Source organism: Hippichthys cyanospilos, chromosome 20 (assembly GCF_059441005.1).
Source record: "Hippichthys cyanospilos isolate Australia breed blue-spotted pipefish chromosome 20, RoL_Hcya_1.0, whole genome shotgun sequence".
Taxonomy (NCBI): Eukaryota; Metazoa; Chordata; class Actinopteri; order Syngnathiformes; family Syngnathidae; genus Hippichthys; species Hippichthys cyanospilos.
This window is the reverse complement of record NC_142388.1, coordinates 1983530-2001954: the sequence shown is the minus strand read 5'-3', so window position 1 is coordinate 2001954 and position 18425 is coordinate 1983530. Positions and strand designations below refer to the sequence as shown.

Sequence of the window (18425 nt, the reverse complement as noted above, 5' to 3'; positions counted from 1 at the left end):
ATATATATATATATATATATATATATATATATATATATATATATAAAGACACAGAAACATTCAAAGTCACAGATACTAATGTACAACATGAGGAGCATGATCCCAAGTGGACAAAAACAAAACCGACACGTATTATGTCATATGTCAAAAATATATGCATAAATTATAAAATATATGGTAAGTACTTTTGCCTGTTTTCTTAAAGGCATTGTCAACTGTAAATGAAAAATGTGTAATCTTTGAAGTATTATGGATGAATGCTGGTATCAAGACACCTTGGAGATGCTTTTTAAATTAAAAAAAGGACACAACTTCTTTCAGTCCAAAGGTTAGCTAAAGCTAAACTAGCATTTGAGTTAGCAAGTGAATAACCTGTAAACGTGACCAATTATGATCCAGCTTTCAAATGTTAATTTATTGATCAAAACAATACATTGCATACAAAAGCACCATATTTACAGTATATTTTGAGAAAAAACAAAACTTTGGAACGCATTCATTCTGTACAGGGTACAAGAAGAAAAAGTTACTCTTTTCTTTATTATATGTTTATGTACATATTGACATAATGAAGTGTAGAAACGAGGTGTTGACTGTAAATGAGATTGGGCCGAACAAACCTGTCATAATAGCTGATTAATTCTGTTAAAAAATACACCACAATGCCGGCAGAGGGAAAGTGCATTCAAGTAACTCAGGGATTTAAGTCGTCAACGGAACTTTTTTTATTCTAAAAATGTTTAGAGCTTCCTGCGTTGGGATGAAAGACAAAAATTTAGTCAAGGTCATAGAGGAGGAGTGTGGCGAGGGGTGTGCAGGGGGACATTTGGGGGCGTGTCCATGGGGGTGTCCTGGAGGACGCCGGAGGGGACGTCTTGGGGGGCATCCTGGGGTACACCCAAGTGGTCCGCCCGGGCCCGACAGATGAGTTTTTCAACGTCTTTGTTGTTCAGGCCCCTGATGCAGTTGAGGCGCACCAGCCCGGCCCGACCGCCCGACGCAATCCACGTGTGGGAGCTCAGATTTGGGTTGAAGCGCACCTGAAGGGAACGTGAAGGAGGACCGGGACGAGACGGAGATGATCCCAAAAGAGGAGACTTATATTTATTGATTCATGATTAATGATTTATTTTTGTGAACAGATCTCTACTGTAATCCCAAAACAAGGTGTTTTATGTTTAACATTTTTATGTCGACAAATATTTATATTTATTTATTTTTGAGAATAGATCTGACACTTTTTATTGATTTTTTTGTGGAAAAAATATTTATTAATAATTAAGTTATAAAAGGTTTCTTCTATGATCCAAAAGACAACATTTAAGGTTCTTTTTTTGTGGACCAATACAAATGAAGTTTGAAAGGGTCTCAAGGTTAATTGTTCTGACAATGATGGCATTTTTTCAACCCAAAAATGTTTTGCACTGGTTAAGGGGTACTTGGCTGAAAAGATATTTGACAGGGGATACATCATTGAAAAAAGGTTGAAAACCATTGCTTTAAATAACACTCTTGGTTTAACGATGATTGCCCTTATCTGTAAATCAAGAACACCATCTGGAGGAGTCAAAAATATCACAGGTGTTTCATGAGGCTTCATTTTCACTCATGACTATTTTTGTTTGTATTTTAAACAGCCAAAAGACAGGGCAATTTTTTTTTTTAAATAGGTGTAATTATACATTTTTGAGTTCTGATATTAACCAGTTCTTAGGAAGACATGAAACCTTTGTTTGGATTTCTTGTTGAAGTCAGCCCAGCTTTAAAGTTGAACATAAATCCTGCTCTTAACTTTGCTGTCTTACCCTGTTTTTAAAGAAAAACCCTCTGAGGTTTTGTCCCGCCTTTACCTCCCCGGATTCACACTCCTCCTTCTCATCTTGTGCTCAAACTGAACACATTGCAAGCCTCCACGACCGCCTTCCACCCAGGGCGACATTTTTCTTATTTTACACATCATTACACACACCGGGGAGGACGAGGAGACGCTTGGCCCATCACTCCTTGTGGACTTGATCTTTTCATGGGCTGTGTGTGTGTGTGTGTGTGTGTGTGTATACCTTGTGCAGTGAGGCCAAAGGCAGGGCATCCATGTCGATGTTATTTTGGACCTCTGTGTCTTTCATTCGCTTCCACAGGCGTCCATATTTGCTAAAGAACTTCTGCAGGAGACCAAACATGCACTTAAGAGTTATCACTTATGTTGTTGGATTTTTTTTTTAACACACTATTTGTATTCTCACATTTTTTCTCTTCTTAGAAGTTCCTAACAAACAGAAATTTTAGGTCATAATTGACTGGACTGATATTCCCCCCCCCCACTCCCAAATTTGGACGGAATATTAAATTCCCTAGTTGGATTTATTGCTTAAATATTAACAAATTTCTTAACACTCAACTATCATTCCTTCATAACCATGAAATATCAACTCATTCAATCCCAAACACGTATGTATACGTTTATATAGCATCTCATCTTTCAATCCTTATATTAAATACATATATTTTAAATTCTTCCTTTCTCTCATGAGTGGAAAAAAAAAGTTTTAAAGTAGCCACGTCAACAGTGTACATATATATAGACACACACACACACATGCGCACACACACACACAGATAAAATTACTTCAAGTATGTGTTCAAAAAACAAACTTCCATATCAAATACGTTTCCAATACATTTACGATGAAAAATATGACAAAAAATAGCCTCGCTACTCACCATGTTGTTATCATCAAGGTGAAGGTAATATTTCCTTTTGGCCTCCTTGTAGGATTCATGGGCTTGCGATTCAACGTCAACGTTCCGGTCGCCGTCTTTTCGTCCCTCTGCTTCCTCATCCTCCTCACACACTTCCTGTTCTTTCTCATCGGCCTCTGCGGTGGCATGGAGACGTTTCACGGTCGTCATGTAGATAGGCTGAGTAGAGAAAAGGTGTAGAAGTGGCTCGTGTTTTTATATACGGAATACACAGGTTTATATCACTATTCATCAACACAAAATGTCACTTAAAAACTGTCACGTGTGAAACCACTACTTTGTTGAAACGTGTGCGGAAGGTATGCAATTATATAGTTTATGTAATATGAAAAGTTTTCTACTTATTGCCGGCGGGTAAACGTGCAGGAGTCAACTTACAAATCTTCTTTCTAATGTCCTTTTGACGTACTGAAATCCAGAAAGAAAGGCAGGCAAAATGCAAAGCAGGAGATCACCGAGCATGTCGGACACCAGCAAACCGTTGACCCAATCGGAGTAAGAGATGGACTGTCACAAGAGAAAACATGAGACTGTAATGAAATGAAATAATAATATTAATTATGACGAATAGAAAGGGACAGACCCAAATGGTGCTCAGCCTGGGTATAGGAAAATAAGACTGCATTTTATGGTCATAGAAATGGACTCCATTGGTCTTGTTACTGGGGGGGGGAATAAACAACAAGTGGAAAAAGAACAGAAATAACATTTCAGAGATGCCAGAGGGATATGAACACATTTCAAAGTAAAATCCCATTGAAAGTGATATTTTGGACTGTGAGGACTGTTAATATACAACATTGCAATATGAAAATGGGATCAAAAAAAAAAAATACACACACACACACACACACACACACACACACACACACACACACACACACACACACACACCTTTTTATCGAAAAAAAAAAAAAGTGTGTTACCCTACAAAGCCGGAGTCCTGACACCAAAGCAGACCCGCTGCATTGGTGGGCCAGCAGATCTCATTAATCAAGGAACGTTTCTGCACGGTGATTGGCCCGTAGAGCCTGCGCAGATCCCACGTCTTCAGGTAGCGGTCCTCCCCCGCCGTTGCCAGAAGATGTCTGACACAAAGACAATGTGGACACGTACCAAACGGTCACGTTGGGAACGGTCCGAGCAGAGCGAGTGCTCTCACCTGCTGGCGGGACAGAACATGAGCGCCCGCACGGCGTGATCGTGAGCAAGGAAACATTTGTACGGCAGAAAGGTGGGAGGTGAGTCATGTGACTCCTGGATGCGCAACAATGCAGACTTGGTGTTCAGATCCCACAGGCCTACCATACCTTAACAATGACAAGATGTTTTACACAGACATGTTATTTTTTTGCCACAATAATGCTACAGTTGCACCTTTAAAAAGCTACAGTTCAAAACAAAGATGGTGAAGGATCTTTTAGCAGCTTTGCGGAACACAGATGGAATAAGTTGCTATCAAAATTGACGTCAGCCCAAAAAATAAATCATTTCATACCATATGGTCTTTTAACTTGTAACTTTAATGATCTATTTTTAAATAGTGATCACTGAAGAACAGAATAAGGTAGAATCTTACTTTCTTTTTCTTGGTAAAAATAAATAAATAAAATTAAATTAAAAAATGGAATCAAAGAATGAAGAAGACTTGGCACTGAAAGAGTTAAGGTTATTGCTTTTGTTTGAGAAAAGTATATATGGGAGCTGGATCTTAAAAAAAAAAACTATCACTAAAATAAAGAGGGAAAAAAAACTATTTGATTATCTTTCAAAATATTTAATCCTTCCTATTTAAACAACAGATTTAGGAAAAAATATTTGGTATTTGGACACCTATCAAAAATACTATTCAAAAAAAAAAAAAAAAATGCCACAAAAGATTGACTTTGCCTTTAAATGTCATTTTTTCCCCGCCAGAAGTCGATTTTTGATCGAAAAGCCGATGCTGCATTTCCGTCTCGGGTTTACCGTCATAAAAGCCAATAACGATGACGTCATGCGGTTTGACGGGCAGCCAGTCCATGGAGAGAACCTGGCCGCTGCGTTCCATGCGAGGAGCCTTTAAGGAGCCCATCTTCAAGATGACCACTGGATCAACCTGCGGTGGAGACCCAACAAGTGATGATGTAAACAACGGGGGTGGGGCGGCACACCTACCTTGTAAATGCAGGCCGGCTGGCTGGCATCCCCTGCCAAGTGAAAATCATAATTAGCCACACTTTTTTTTTTTTTTTTTTTTAATTCAGCCAGGTGAAAATGGCGATGCGGTTGAGACTGACTGACGGGCTAGTGAGAGGAGTGGTGTAAATTTCACAGCTTTGCCACGCTAACGACCAGCCATGTAATGCATCTTCTTTGTCATTTCAATTATAGATCCTGGTCAGATGGGGGGGAAAAAAATAGAAACAGTCAATTACTCCGAAGCTGTCTAGCACCTTTTGCCTTTGACACCCCCACCGCGCCCGACCTCCTCTTCCTCGCTTTTACGCCTCATTCATTCATGGGACGAGAGCATTTGTAATTATCTGATGATAAAATTTGTCTTGGAGGAACACTTCTTTTTTTTTTTTGGCTCGGTGTCTTTCAGTGCAGCAGCACTACTCCGAAAACGCATGGACATTTTCGCATAATGTCCTCAAGCGACATCTGTTCACCAAGGCATACATTAACTAACACATTCACACACACGCTGACCTGTCTCGCTTTCTCTCTGTCTCTCGCTCTCTCTCGACAGACTCATGGTGTGTCTCGCAAAACCACACAGCACATTAATTCAGCAGGGTGTAATATTTTTGGTGTGAGTGTTTATGGAGTCTAGCGAATGTGCATAAGCTACGCATGGGCGCCGTGAGCTGATGGAGTCGCTCAATGACCCGCTTCTGCAAAATAAAATGGAAACTAAAGGCCATGGCGCAACGGGGGAGGGGGAAAAAAAAGTTGAATAATGTCAAGACTTTGATTTTACATCCAAAGAGTAGCGCCGCTCCTTTGTTTTTAATCACACAAGCAAGTCAAGCGTGCCGCTGGGGGGGCTTGTGGTCCCGTCCTTTTATTCCACTGGGATTAATCATTCACAAATCATTACTGATATATTTATGATACAAAGAGTCATATGTGTAAGAAATATACTGTGCGTGGTCATATGAAAAATGTAAAAGATGTATGTAAGAAATATTAAGGTCATGTTGCATGGAGCATGTCTACTGTTTGACATGAGCAAATGCTTACTGCTTGTGAGCTCTGCTCTTTCATCAGATTATCTCAGACACACATGAACACACGTGAGCACACACACAGCATAGCTTTGCGTGTGTATGATGGAAGAGGCGTGCAAGCCATTTATCTACTCCATTTTCTGAGGGTATACAATAGGAGTCGGCAGGATGAGGGGAGATTCCACCACAGGCGCCATCATCCATAATGTCATCATGCATTCATACGCACGCGCGACACTATAAGCGAGTAGGCAGACCATTAAATACATAGGACGTTAAATAGTGTCCGTGTTACAGCGCCCTGAGCGAGTCGGTTAATTGAATAGATGTTGTGGTCCGTTGCGACCGGACCGGCATGACGGTGATGTTTGAGTGTGATTGACGGTGTACTTTTACCTTTACGATATCTATGACCATATATAATCTTCATGGACGGTGGTTCACAACCTTTTTTCAATGACGTACAGCCTGTCATTTTTTTTTTTGTATTTTCAACCAAGTACTGCTTAACCAGCAAAAAATGTTTGTGGATTGGGGGGGCTGAATAAAATTAAAATTTCACGTATCACCATTTGACAAATGCGGCACTGTATTATTAGTGGACAGTTAATTACCACATAAAAACGCCTTAGAGAGCCCCATTGCCTGCTGTGTGCGTATGTCACAAGAATGACAAATTCAAATTTATTCGATTAGATTTGCTGATACCCTCATAAGCTTTGTTAACATTTCACGTACCCCCTTGAGAACCAGCGTTAAGAGATGACAAACATTTGGAAGGCTGGGATTTGTGGATTATAAACATGGACAACAGCGAACTCTGCTGGACAAAAGGTGAATCGCAGTATTTTATTACATTAGTAAAATGGAACTCGAGAGTGGGTAAAGTGTGGCTCCCACTTGACCATGAAATACAATAATTTAATGGTTCTTCTCTTGTCAACAAATATGCATTGTTCATTTAGCTCATTACATGATTGCTTCATTGATAACCTATTGAGAAAATGTAATTGTCTTACCAGAGTTTGTAATTTTTTGGCCGGCTTGCAGGGCATCAGGATGAGGCAGGCTGTAGATGGAGACCACGCCCGTGGACCCGGTAACGGCCAGGAGACCGAGTCTTGGCAACAAGGGAGCCTTGAATATATTACGAGTAAAAATATGATTATTATGTGTGTTTGCATTGACTTCATATCATACGAAGGCATGCACATAAATGATACACAGCAACGCATGCTTGACAGAAATCAATGACGGATTACGTCTCGTGCTTCACTTCGTGCATTTGCATCCCCGACCTAACATTCACCTATGAAAACAACTGAGCCTGAGCTGAACTGTTTTTTTTTTTTTTTTTTAACGCAGAAAAGTGGCTTCAAGATGCGGTAATTTTCTCCTCTTCCTTCATAAAGCAACTATAAGCACGCACGTCCCGTTTCTTCTATTCTGAGGATATTTGTTTGTTTACTGAAGCAGCTTGGACTGGCTAGATAGCATGTATGACAATTTTATTACATCTTATACAGTGATAAATATAATAATTCAATCTAATGGTAGATTGGATCCCTCCTCGTACCTTTTTGGGGGATTTGGGCGACTCCCAGCCTCCTGATGGACACCACTTCATGTGCCAGATGAAACCTTGGTCCAGAACCAGGCCGTATACCAGGGCAGGCTGGGAGTTTGGCCTGCGCATGAAAAGAGAAAATATTTTAAATAGTACTAGCCTTTCCAATCACATCTCAGGTCTTTGGGTGGGTTGCAATTCACTTTGTTGTCTTGCAGACACAAAATGGACAAAACAGTGGACATAAACTGGATTTAAGAAGGATATACGTATAATAAATAACTAAAATGCTCAATTATGATCACATAAAATATATATAATGAAAACTAGACCTGGTGTCATACTCCAGTGTGCTCACATCCCATAGTTGCACCAGTGCTGGTCCAGAATAGATTTTATGAGAGTAGTGCTGGTCCTCCATGCCATTGTGACAGGCAATAGCCAGATACTGCGAGGCTAGGACGTGATCTGGCGTCGGGCACCACTCCATGGCCCACACCGGCCCGCCGGTGAACAGGTGCATGTCCCAGCACTGCGGGTGGGCGGCGAATGATTCGAACCTGTGCAAAACCGAGAGAAAATGCGTGGTTATAGTTACAGTTATCCCGATGTGATCAGATGCGCAGAAAGCGGGGCCAGATGGCGTACTTGTGGGTTTTCCAAAATGGATAACTGTATGTGTATACCTTTTAAGTCTCTGCAGTGGTGTCTCCTCATCACACCCGTCCCTGGACACTTTGAAAGCAGCTGAGACAATTTCCTGAGGTAGATAGGACTCCAGTTCACTGGAGGAAACACATGTTGACTTTTCGTTATTTTTACCAACTATGAGGGCGACAAAATGGCTGCTGCTGGATGGTGATGGGAATCACCTGGGGGGCACCGGATGCCAAACACTGGAGGAGGGCAGCCACTCCGGAAACACCCACTTGCTGAGTTGCTCTTCTCGACTACAAAATCAAACAAACTTTTAGAGTGAAATAAAAAGTCTTAGAAATGTGAAAATCTACACATGACTCACAACTTCTTATGATTGTTGACGCTTTCTAAAACAGTGCTGTTCAAAAGGCTGGGTGTTCGGAGGATTCGAGCGGCCTGGAGGAAAAATGATTTTTATTCAGCTCTTGAATTCAAAACAAGAATGACCAAATCCATTTCAAATTATATCTATAATAAACTTTGCATTACAAAAAAAAAAACAACAACATTGGGCGTAAAACATCGTTACAATGTTTTAAATTACAAAAAAAAAATATTACTTTAACAAGTATTGAAAGTAATTGATTACTTTGATACTTCATTAGATGATCCTTCAGCCAAACACTTTGAAACAAAATAAAAAAAGACACAACCAAGTATCTGGGATTGGATGACTGGACTACAAATAAATAAATAAAAATATGTAATTGCAAATCAATTAGTAAAGTGCAAAATATTAAAACTGAATGTGTCATGGTGATAATTCTAGTGACTAAATACGGTCACTTCTTTTCTATAGTGCAACAACATAGGACATAGGTACTAACGTTGACATTCAGTTTTCCGCTGCTGTCAAGCACCTCTTCCTTTTCATCATATTCCTCTTCCTCCTCTACATCCTCCTCGTCTTCTGCAGCATCGGGAACAAAGTCCTCATCTTCTGCATAGTCAGGATCATTGGAAAATTTTCTCTTCTGGCCTGGTGGGCATCAAATTACATTTACTTATAAAAATAAAGGCGACACAAGGTTTTTTTTCCTCACTTACGTTTTTTCTTTTGAGAACTTGTTTCGTCTGTAGTTTCCGGTGTTGGTTTGGAGCTGATGTCACTGGGGGCATTTGGAGTTTCAGAGGAATGATTGAACTCCTCATCAACCAATGAATGGAGGAGCTTCATTGCACTAAAGTGTTTTTGAAACGACAAACAGAGATGACATAAAGGAAGACAGGATTGTAATCGATCGATTTGGCAACAACTCAATGACTTGCGTTTGTGGCTGTGAGTGACAGAGCTGTGCGGAGATATACACATGGGGGAGGGGATGGGATGTGACCGGATGCATGAGGAAATTACTCTGAGACAACACAGGCTTAGCCTGGCACTTTAAGAAAACCAGCTGGTTAGGAGATGACTGGACAAGCAAAACAAAGGTTTTATGAAACATATTTCATACTACTTATGTATATATAATGTCCGTTGCGGGCGGGGGGTTTCTTGGTCCCCATTACCCGCAAAAAACGAGGGAAGACTGTATTTTGAACATTTCATTTTGAAATTGTGTTCAGTGCGAAAGGCGGCAAAGCGTAGCTGTGACTCACACTTTAGCAGCGCCTCTCCTTGGACGTCTTCCTGGTGGCAACTCTTCGGGTTCTTCATCTTGAATCTTCTCACATGGTGTGACGGGCTCCAAATTAGTGATCTTCCTCACATACTTCCGTTTTGGCTTCGGCGTCCCATTCTTCAAAGACCCCTCAGTGGCGGGCAATGGGGAAATGTTCAAAAGGGCCGAGCTGTCCCCATTAGGCAATTGAGGTGGCGTGCATACATCCGCACTTGCCGGCAAATCCCTTTTCTGAGGTGATGGCTTTCTTGGCGTCTTCCTTGGAGTTGTTGCCACTGCCGCCTTTGCCGGGGGCTTCTTTGCCGGCACTTCCTGTTCTTCCGGGTCCTCATTTGTGCAGCTTGTGACATAGTCGAGATATCTGGAGTTTTTTTTGCGTATCCGACCTTTGGAGCTGGGCAGTAACTCGACGGCGAGCTCGGATGGCGTCTCTTGACCTGCGAGGTGAGGGATGTCTTCATTTCATTTTTAAAAAGGACACATTATGTTACCTTGTAACATTTTCTAATAAGTGCCTGCGCAACCAAGAGGAGTGAAACTTGCAAATGTTGGCTCAATAGTCTAACCTTGCTCGGGGTCATCAGCATCTTCCAGCACTGTTTCCTTTACCATTATCTTCTGTGACGTTCTGTCATGTATGTCTTCTCATGCCGGTTGTGCAGCACTGAAAACAAGTTACTGACATTTATTATGCTGCTGATATGCCAAATCATTGCGTATTACATGTACAAATCTTCACTTCATTTTGTCTATCCTTCATCTTAGTTTTGGGTGATCTGGAACCTATCCCAGTTTTCTTCCACATCCTAGAGTACCTGCCAACTTACCAGGCCCACAACTCAAACAGTCGGACAGATCTCGAGTGTTTAATTCATCTAGCAACTGTATTTCTGTGATTTTCTGGTAAGAACGGGGAAAAAACACACACACAAGCAGGGGGTGGTTATGTTTCTCACCCTGAATTGCAGCCGCTGGACCGAAATGCTGGGGCCGTTAAAGATTCAAAAAAATTTGACACCTGCACTGGAATTTGGATAATGCGGGTATACTGCACCTAATGTTGCGGTCCGTGAGAAGTTCTGCGCCGCAATTTGTGGCAAAATTTAATAAACAAAAAAATGAGGGTTTCTGCATTTTATTTCATACAACCACAGATGCTTAAGAATGCAACTAGAAATGCATGAATTGAAGGAACAAAAATACCGCTATATTCAAACTCACATGTGATTCTTTTGACGTTTACACCCTTTAAAAATATTGTTTAGGACAGTGAACAGCGAGTGATGCTAAAATACGTTGTTTGACACTATTGCTTAAGACAAAAATATATACTGTACAACTATGGATGTTTTTTTTTTGTTAATGTACTCATTGCGTCAGGCATGTCGTGTCACGCAAGCGGGTTAGCATCATAAGGCTAATGCTAATTTGCAGAGCAGCCGATGGTTGTTTTCCGGGCCGGGTAGTCAAAGTCCTTGTTATTTATTTTTATTTTGTTATTAAAGACATTCCGGCTTGCCAACCTTTAAAAATTAGCTACGGTTAAAACTTCACCTGGTGTCATCCCGAGTCCACTTCTTTAGGTGGCGGAGGCTGACAATCCCCGTACTAATCAACGATGTTCGAATCTGGACATGCGGGTTCGAGTCCCTTACACGGAAAGTTGAGCTACAAAAAAAATTCAAAAATATTTTAAGCTGTCACGGCCTTGGATGTAACACTTCGGCATATGCAAGAATTCTGCAAAAAAAAAAAGGGGGGGGGGGGGCGGCAGTCAGGACTTGTTTAGATTCAAACTCACATTCAGCTTCCTTCAGTCCGCCATGTTGACTATAGTGGGAGAGGGGGCAGTCCACATCGCCCCCTATCGATACAAACAAGAACTGCAACCTTTTATCTGATAGCGCTGCAACACGCATGCGCCGTTTTATGTCACATGATTTTGTTCTTCGTAATCTCCTATTAAACAGATACTGTACAGTATAGCGTTTACGGGTTTAAGTATTTAACGTTTTGAACACAGGTGCATTGCTTGGAAAAAGAAATGGATACCTTCTGTTTTCATGTTCACATGCAACGTTGAATATGAATATAAATGGAGTTTCACTTTTAACACTTCTACCTGAGGCTCTCAAGCGTTTCACATTGACTATTCGTTTTACTGATGACGCAACATCAGGATGCAATGTCTTGTCACAATGGTCGGGGATTGAATCCAAATATCTGCCTTTTTTTTATTGGGGGGGGGGGGGGGGGGTTCCACTAGATGGCAGAAAGTACGTCTAAAATATGTCTTGGCAAACGATTGCATAACAATGGCTTACAAATATATACATTTATGAAATTAACAAATGTATTCCATGTTAAATAACATATTGTGATATTTTGTGTTAATGCAAGGATAGAACAGACCTTGTTTTACTCTATGTAAAATCACAAAGCAAAATGTATATTTATGGCCTGACCAGAGCCAAATTGTCAAGACGCATGAAAAAAAAAAAAAAAAAAACATAACTTGTTTTAACCGGCTCTTTGCATGCAAGTTTTTATTAAATTCTCATCATCCTCGAAGTGCTTGTCCTGTCTCATCTGATAACAAACTAACACTTTTTTTTCTCTAGACAAAACTAAGAGGCTCAAATATAATAATAAGCGCTACCTAAAGTAGTTCACGCTATGTACTGTATGTGAATATAATGGGTTACATACACAGATTAAACATTAACTACACAGGCAACAATCTCTCACCTTCCTCCTTAGCTCATCTGCACGCTTCTGGATTTTTTAACAGAGTTTTTGTATTTTGGAGGTCTCTACATGGAACTCCAGTCCGTCTGACCGTCTCAGAGTCCACTGATACACCGGTGCGTGTAAACTGTTCTTCAGTCCCTCCTCGCATTCTCTTCGGCTCCCCTCCGCCATCTCGTCGGCGTCCTCCACCTCAATGGGTGCCTGCTCGGCCCTCACGTCGTCGTCCAGCCACACGGGCCCGGATGGACGCTCAACAGGGGTGCACAGAAGCACGGGCAGCCGCTGGTGGTGAGGGTGATGATGATGGTGATGAAGGTGATGAAAGTGGACGGGCTCTCGAGGCTGTTTTTTCAACTTGATGGTAGCCTTTTTGTTGGTCACAAACCATTCCTGAAGCACACCACCACAAAAATTGTGAATGCGAGTTTAATCAAGTGTTGCGTGGGAATAATGAGAGAGGATGTAATCAAGCTAGAAAGCTGATTGGTGAAACCGAGCATTCCTTTTTCAATCATCAAATTCAATGTTTCAAAAAATCTTTGGAAAAATAGCTATACTGCAACAAATATTAGATACAGAATTATATAGTCGCCGTTGATTACAGAAAGTGATCGATATGACGCCACTCCCATATTATTTTTACTATCAAACAAAAAAAAGAAAAGAAAACCCAATTACACACACACATAAATATATATATAAATATACACGAGTTTGCTTTCTGCTAGCATTAGTGCTAACATACGATACAAAACGCTATAGACAGACTAACAATCAGCAATGATAAAAGCACATTTTAAACGTTTAAGTTGCATGGAAAGAAGTGTCATAGGTGTATTTACAACTGATCTTGCAGTATAAAAAAATATCTTAGGCACGTGCGTGTTGTTACCTGCGAATGCGTGGTGTTGATGTGATATTTCACACCGCTCTCTGAGTGAAACTCTTTGCCGCAAATCAGACATTGGTACATTCCCACCTCAAAGTCACCCTGCAAGGAAATGGCTTGCATAATTATTCTATTCTGACCATAACATTACGTAATAATTAAGGCGAAAAGACAACATCCAGATATATGGAGGCGGTGTCGCACCCTTGAGCACAGCCCCAGGTGAGCCTTGAGCCCAGATACGCTGGTGTATGTGCACCCGCAACCCTGAAACACACAAGACAGTACAAACCGAGAGGCTACGTTTAAGGTCACGTGGTTTTCATGGTAACCAACGCTGTACAGAACCGCCCCTCTGAACCGAGTGATTTGTGAGGAATGGATTTTCTAAGAGACAAACTGTTTTCAAAATAAAAACGTGCATGACCTGGTTGGGGCAGTGGACCTTCCTGTGCAGCTTGACTTCGTTTTTCCACTTCCGTAGCAATTCCTGGCTGAAGGCTGGCAGGCCGGGTCGTGAGTATTTCAGCTGCAAGGTAAGACAATTTATTATACGCGTGCTTCAATAAAACCTGGTTATGATATTACCCTTTTTTTCTCAGAGGTGCTCTACATTTTCTTTTACCACCGTACTTGGTTGAAAGACATATTGGACTCTCACCTTTTTGTCGTCGGGGACCAGGTCGGACTGAAAGGTCCTCTTAGGCCAGTCTTTGGACGGCTCCTTGTTGGACATCTGGAAATTGGCCTGCACTGCGGAAGCCCGCTGAACTCTGCCCCCGGCCGCCCTCCCCGCCTCAGCCTGGACACCTGCTGCTTCATCACGGTGAGCCGGACTGGCGGGGGCGTGTTCGGACTTGAGGTGGTACTCCAGGCCGGCTTTGGACTTATATGCTTTGCCGCAGTGCGAACAATTGAGCAGCATTTTGTCCAATTCCGCTTGCTCCTTGCCGCACTTCTTCATGTGGTACATGTAACCCATGATGCTGCTGAATGCTGCCGAGCAGCCCTGGGAAACATGACAAAAAGTAGAACTTTCTTTTCAAATTAAGAGCAAATGAACTGAAACATGATGGAATGTATTACTAAATTGTGTTAAAAGTGCAAAAATGCTGGTGTGCTGCTATTTTAAGTACTATAAGGACACACAATGTAACTAGTGTCACAAAAATGTAGTTCCAAAGTTTGCTCATATCATTTAAAAAAGGTTGAGAACCACTGTGTTATTTAAATATGCTAACTACCATTTTACCTCCTTGGAGCACTTGACTTTTCCCAACTGCTTCAAGATTTTCCTAAGCTTGTCTTTGACGGCCCGTTGGTCCATGTTCTGGGTGTCTTCCATAGACGGCTGGGCAAAACAGAACACTTGGAAATGTCGAAGATTGAAGCCTTTCGCCACCCTTGTCACTTACCGGGTTGCCGTGGTCGGCCATGATGTGATACTTCATCCCTGTGGAAGATTTGAGCTGCTTCCCGCAGTGCTGGCACGTATATGCTTGCTAAAAGTCATGATCGTAGATCAAGGGTCACATGTTAGCGTACCCAGAATGACAGCTATGCGCTAAATTTCACACTCAGCAAGCAGATTTGCTTGGTCACTTATGATTCCTTTAAAGAATGTTACAAATCTTACAAACACTGCCAGGGGTATGGAAACTTATGATCAGATCTGTACATGTACTTTATGTATCAAAATTGGATCATTATTAGCCTTGAGAGCTACTGACCAGTCTGCAGTTGTCCATGTGCTTCTTGAGACCTTCCACCGTCTTCCTGCTCACACTTTTACATTTGGGACAGTTGACTCGACCTCTGGCAACAATTTGGAGCTGCCAACACTCCTCTTGGCTGCCTGAGATAAAAGGCCAACTTTTTAAGACTTATTATACATACTCCGTCCTGACTGTGGGGCGTTTAAACTTGTCTGACTTCAAATACCTCTACTTACAAAATGAATTCAGGCCACATTTCATAACATGAATTTTTCCTATGTAGAGGGGCATTTTTACAAATAAATAGCCTAATCTGTTCCAAGCCCCCTTAAACCCTTCAAATTCATATTTCATGTAGCAGTTGAGAATAAGAATGCAGTTCATTTGTTTGCCTTGAGATGGCACTGGTGCATTAGTGGTCCGTGCAGAGAGGTTTGTTTGGGTTGTTTTATTTGTACATTTTTATTTTACATTTCCAGTGCTCTTGGCAACATTTACAGGTCCACAGGATGAATATTCATTTTTGGATCCTTTTGAACATGCATGTTTACTCAAATTTAATTTAAGGTCATGCAAAGTACTTCCTGTGTGTTATGCTAATATTCTAATGATGCTAACGTCAGACGCAACAGCACGCTAGTTAACTAGCAATTGAAGAGGAAGTGTTGAGTGGTTTGTTTAGGATGTTATCAATATTGACACTAAAGCTTGTTTAAGATATTTGGAAGTAGAGGCACTACCGTATTAACATTTCTGTTCTTCATAATTGACATAGCAAGCCAAGATTTATCCCTACTCTGTATCCTTCACTCAAAAGCTGTGCTGCATTTCAAGTGACGATTATAAATGTCCATGCCAGTGAATGAGTAAACTCTGTATCAGGCAGGCCTACCTGGAGGATAGGTGGGAGGTTCCTTCTTCCTGGAACTCACTGGTGGCTTCTTTTCTTCTTCCTCATCGAACTGAAGGATGGAGACATCTCCATCATTTTGGACACCATCAACAATTGTTGCTCCAGTACCTAGAGTGTTTCATAAACCAGTCAATAATTTCAGCGAAGAAAAGTGAATATTACAAATTCATAACAATTACCAAGTACGCAGCAGACGTTTCTGCTAGGGTTCCAAGTCCGGTCCAGTTCTGAAGAGGAATCTGTGCTAGCCTGATCTTGATTTTGATCACTGTCACTGCCTGTTGTGACTGTCCACATGTTCTGCTGACCAGAATGGCCCTCTCCATCTGTGCAGAGCCTCTCCTGTACTGGTTCCCCTTCCACAATCCAGGATTGCAAAGTCGGGTCCTGAATCTGGGAGCTTTCTCTGCTCTGGGGCCACATGTCCTTCAACAAGAGCCTGGGGGGAAGCCTGGCAGCCTTAGCGAGTGGAGAGCATCTAGTCTTTGGATACTTTATGGAGACAGACTGAAGGTTCTGGTACCTGATCCAAGCAAACAAAGTCATTTCCATACATGACTTATTTGTACCACAATTCGGTAAAGAATGCCCTTATTGCAATTAAAGTATCATGTTGGGAAAAGAAAAAATATATATCACAGTGAAAATGGAATTCCTCAAAATTGAAGCGTAAGCTTTTGTGTTTAAGTCTCATAATGTTCAAAGGTCGCAAAGCTCCCTCAACGATTCAGATTGACCTCTTACCTTCTTCCAGCAAAACCTCTCTTCATCTTAACAGCTTCTTGGATTTATTAACCATCATCATCATTGATCTTTAAAAGAAAAAGTGACATTCAGTAACAAATTGTTGATATTTTTTGAATTAAAAACATGCAGAATTGGCAGGCCTCAGTAAACCTTGGTTCTAATATTTTGTTGTATTTGGGTATAATGGGGAGTAAGGCAGAGAAGAGTAAATCTTGCACTTCTTTGTGCTGTTGTGGCCACTTTAGAGTGCCTGGTTGTCACAACATGGAAGAGTCCCTTGTCAATCCGGTGTGATGTATAGGCTTAATGTTTTCACAGCTCAAGCATAGTTATATGAAGATACAATAAAAAAAAATGCTAGACAAGGTTTCATCCATTTTTCAGTTGTTGTTTTTTTCAGCAGACACGCCCACAGCATTTGAGAGCAGAAAAAAATCTTGAAGCGTCACTGTGTTTCTAACCAAAGCTCTGTGGACAGGGTCTTTAATAGATCTTGCTTTTACACTGGTAACATAAGTTTACCAACGTTTATCAAATAAACAAAATTGGAGATATTTGTCCTTACCTATCGTGGTATGATGATATTGTTCAATGTTTCAGTCAATCAGGTCCTATAGTGAAAAACTTTTAATTAGCCAAGACATCCAAGTATACGATTTTGCAAATCAGGCATCACGTTTTGTTTTTTTTAAATCTTATTGGGAAATGTTGGATCTATTCAATTCATTTTGGAGCAAATCGTGTTTTGCGTTTGCCAGGCGTCTCGTGCTAACGCTTCAAATGTACAACCTGAACGAAAAAGTGAATCTGAACTGCAATAAAATAATACATCAAAAGGCTATTCTGGGTCGTGTGAGCTGCTTACTTTCAACGATCTGCCATTATTGTTGTGGTCGAGTCGCGGGGATGAACATCGAAGTAGCCTAGCGGTAGAGTCCGACTTCCTGCAGCCAGCAACCGCCCACCGAACTTCGATGTCCTAGTAGCCTATGGAGCCACGACAGAGGTGGATGGAAAAAACTAACAAGCTGTTCTGATTCCGACGAGATCGAAGATGAGCACGGAAAAGACGCGAGTGGTTCACTCCTTGGTGCGTTTACGTACACGGCGGAGGAACGCCCTCTGCGTCTGCCGCTGCCTTCAAAGCCTGTAGGAATTATTAGTACTATGGTTGCGTAGAGAAAACACGCAATTGGGAGTCTGAAATTCACTCTGAAATCATACCTCATTGTGAAAGAAAGAAAAAAAAAAAGATTACACGAATATGTAGATAATACGGCCACTCAACAATGATGAATTAAAACAAAATTACGTGTTTCTTAATCAAAGGAAATAGAATTTTATGGTTTTGTTTTTACTCATGACAATAATACAGGAACCTTTTTTGTTTTTTGGGGGGCAGAAAAGACAGGCATTTCTTTATTTGGTACTGGTTGCTAAGCTATATAACAGGAAGTAGCCAAGTGCCTTAGCGGTTTTAGACATAAAAAGGAAGTTCAACTAAAGTCATTGCTTCATGTTTTTTTTTTGCTAAAAGTTAAACATGT

The 18425-nt window shown here is 41.1% G+C and overlaps 2 protein-coding genes across 3 annotated transcripts; both read right to left on the bottom strand.

Moving 5' to 3' along the window:
• Window positions 1–394: 394 nt before the first annotated feature.
• gtf3c2 (general transcription factor IIIC, polypeptide 2, beta) lies at window positions 395–11987 on the bottom strand. Of its 2 annotated transcripts, XM_088403387.1 has the most exons (21): window positions 11665–11987; window positions 11418–11531; window positions 10430–10527; window positions 9841–10300; window positions 9289–9422; window positions 9069–9220; window positions 8564–8637; window positions 8415–8492; window positions 8229–8327; window positions 7875–8102; window positions 7552–7663; window positions 6995–7112; window positions 4918–4949; window positions 4729–4858; window positions 3923–4070; window positions 3687–3848; window positions 3344–3422; window positions 3139–3267; window positions 2722–2919; window positions 2061–2162; window positions 395–1040 (listed from the first exon to the last, which is right to left on the bottom strand). In XM_088403387.1, the coding sequence occupies exons 3-21, from the start codon at window positions 10473–10475 to the stop codon at window positions 786–788; spliced, it is 2736 nt and encodes a 911-aa protein (XP_088259513.1). In that variant the 5' UTR covers window positions 10476–10527; window positions 11418–11531; window positions 11665–11987; the 3' UTR covers window positions 395–785. The 2 variants fall into 2 exon arrangements, with proteins under 2 accessions (XP_088259513.1, XP_088259514.1); XM_088403388.1 differs by lacking the exon at window positions 11665–11987 and having other exon boundaries at window positions 9069–9181; window positions 11418–11633.
• Window positions 11988–12394: 407 nt separating this feature from the next.
• znf512 (zinc finger protein 512) lies at window positions 12395–17993 on the bottom strand. The gene is made up of 13 exons (XM_088403389.1): window positions 17744–17993; window positions 17444–17489; window positions 16876–16943; window positions 16311–16654; window positions 16111–16239; window positions 15234–15358; window positions 14919–15005; window positions 14756–14854; window positions 14165–14512; window positions 13931–14032; window positions 13708–13770; window positions 13507–13605; window positions 12395–13004 (listed from the first exon to the last, which is right to left on the bottom strand). The coding sequence occupies exons 3-13, from the start codon at window positions 16899–16901 to the stop codon at window positions 12648–12650; spliced, it is 1779 nt and encodes a 592-aa protein (XP_088259515.1). The 5' UTR covers window positions 16902–16943; window positions 17444–17489; window positions 17744–17993; the 3' UTR covers window positions 12395–12647.
• Between the last annotated feature and the right edge of the window lie 432 nt (window positions 17994–18425).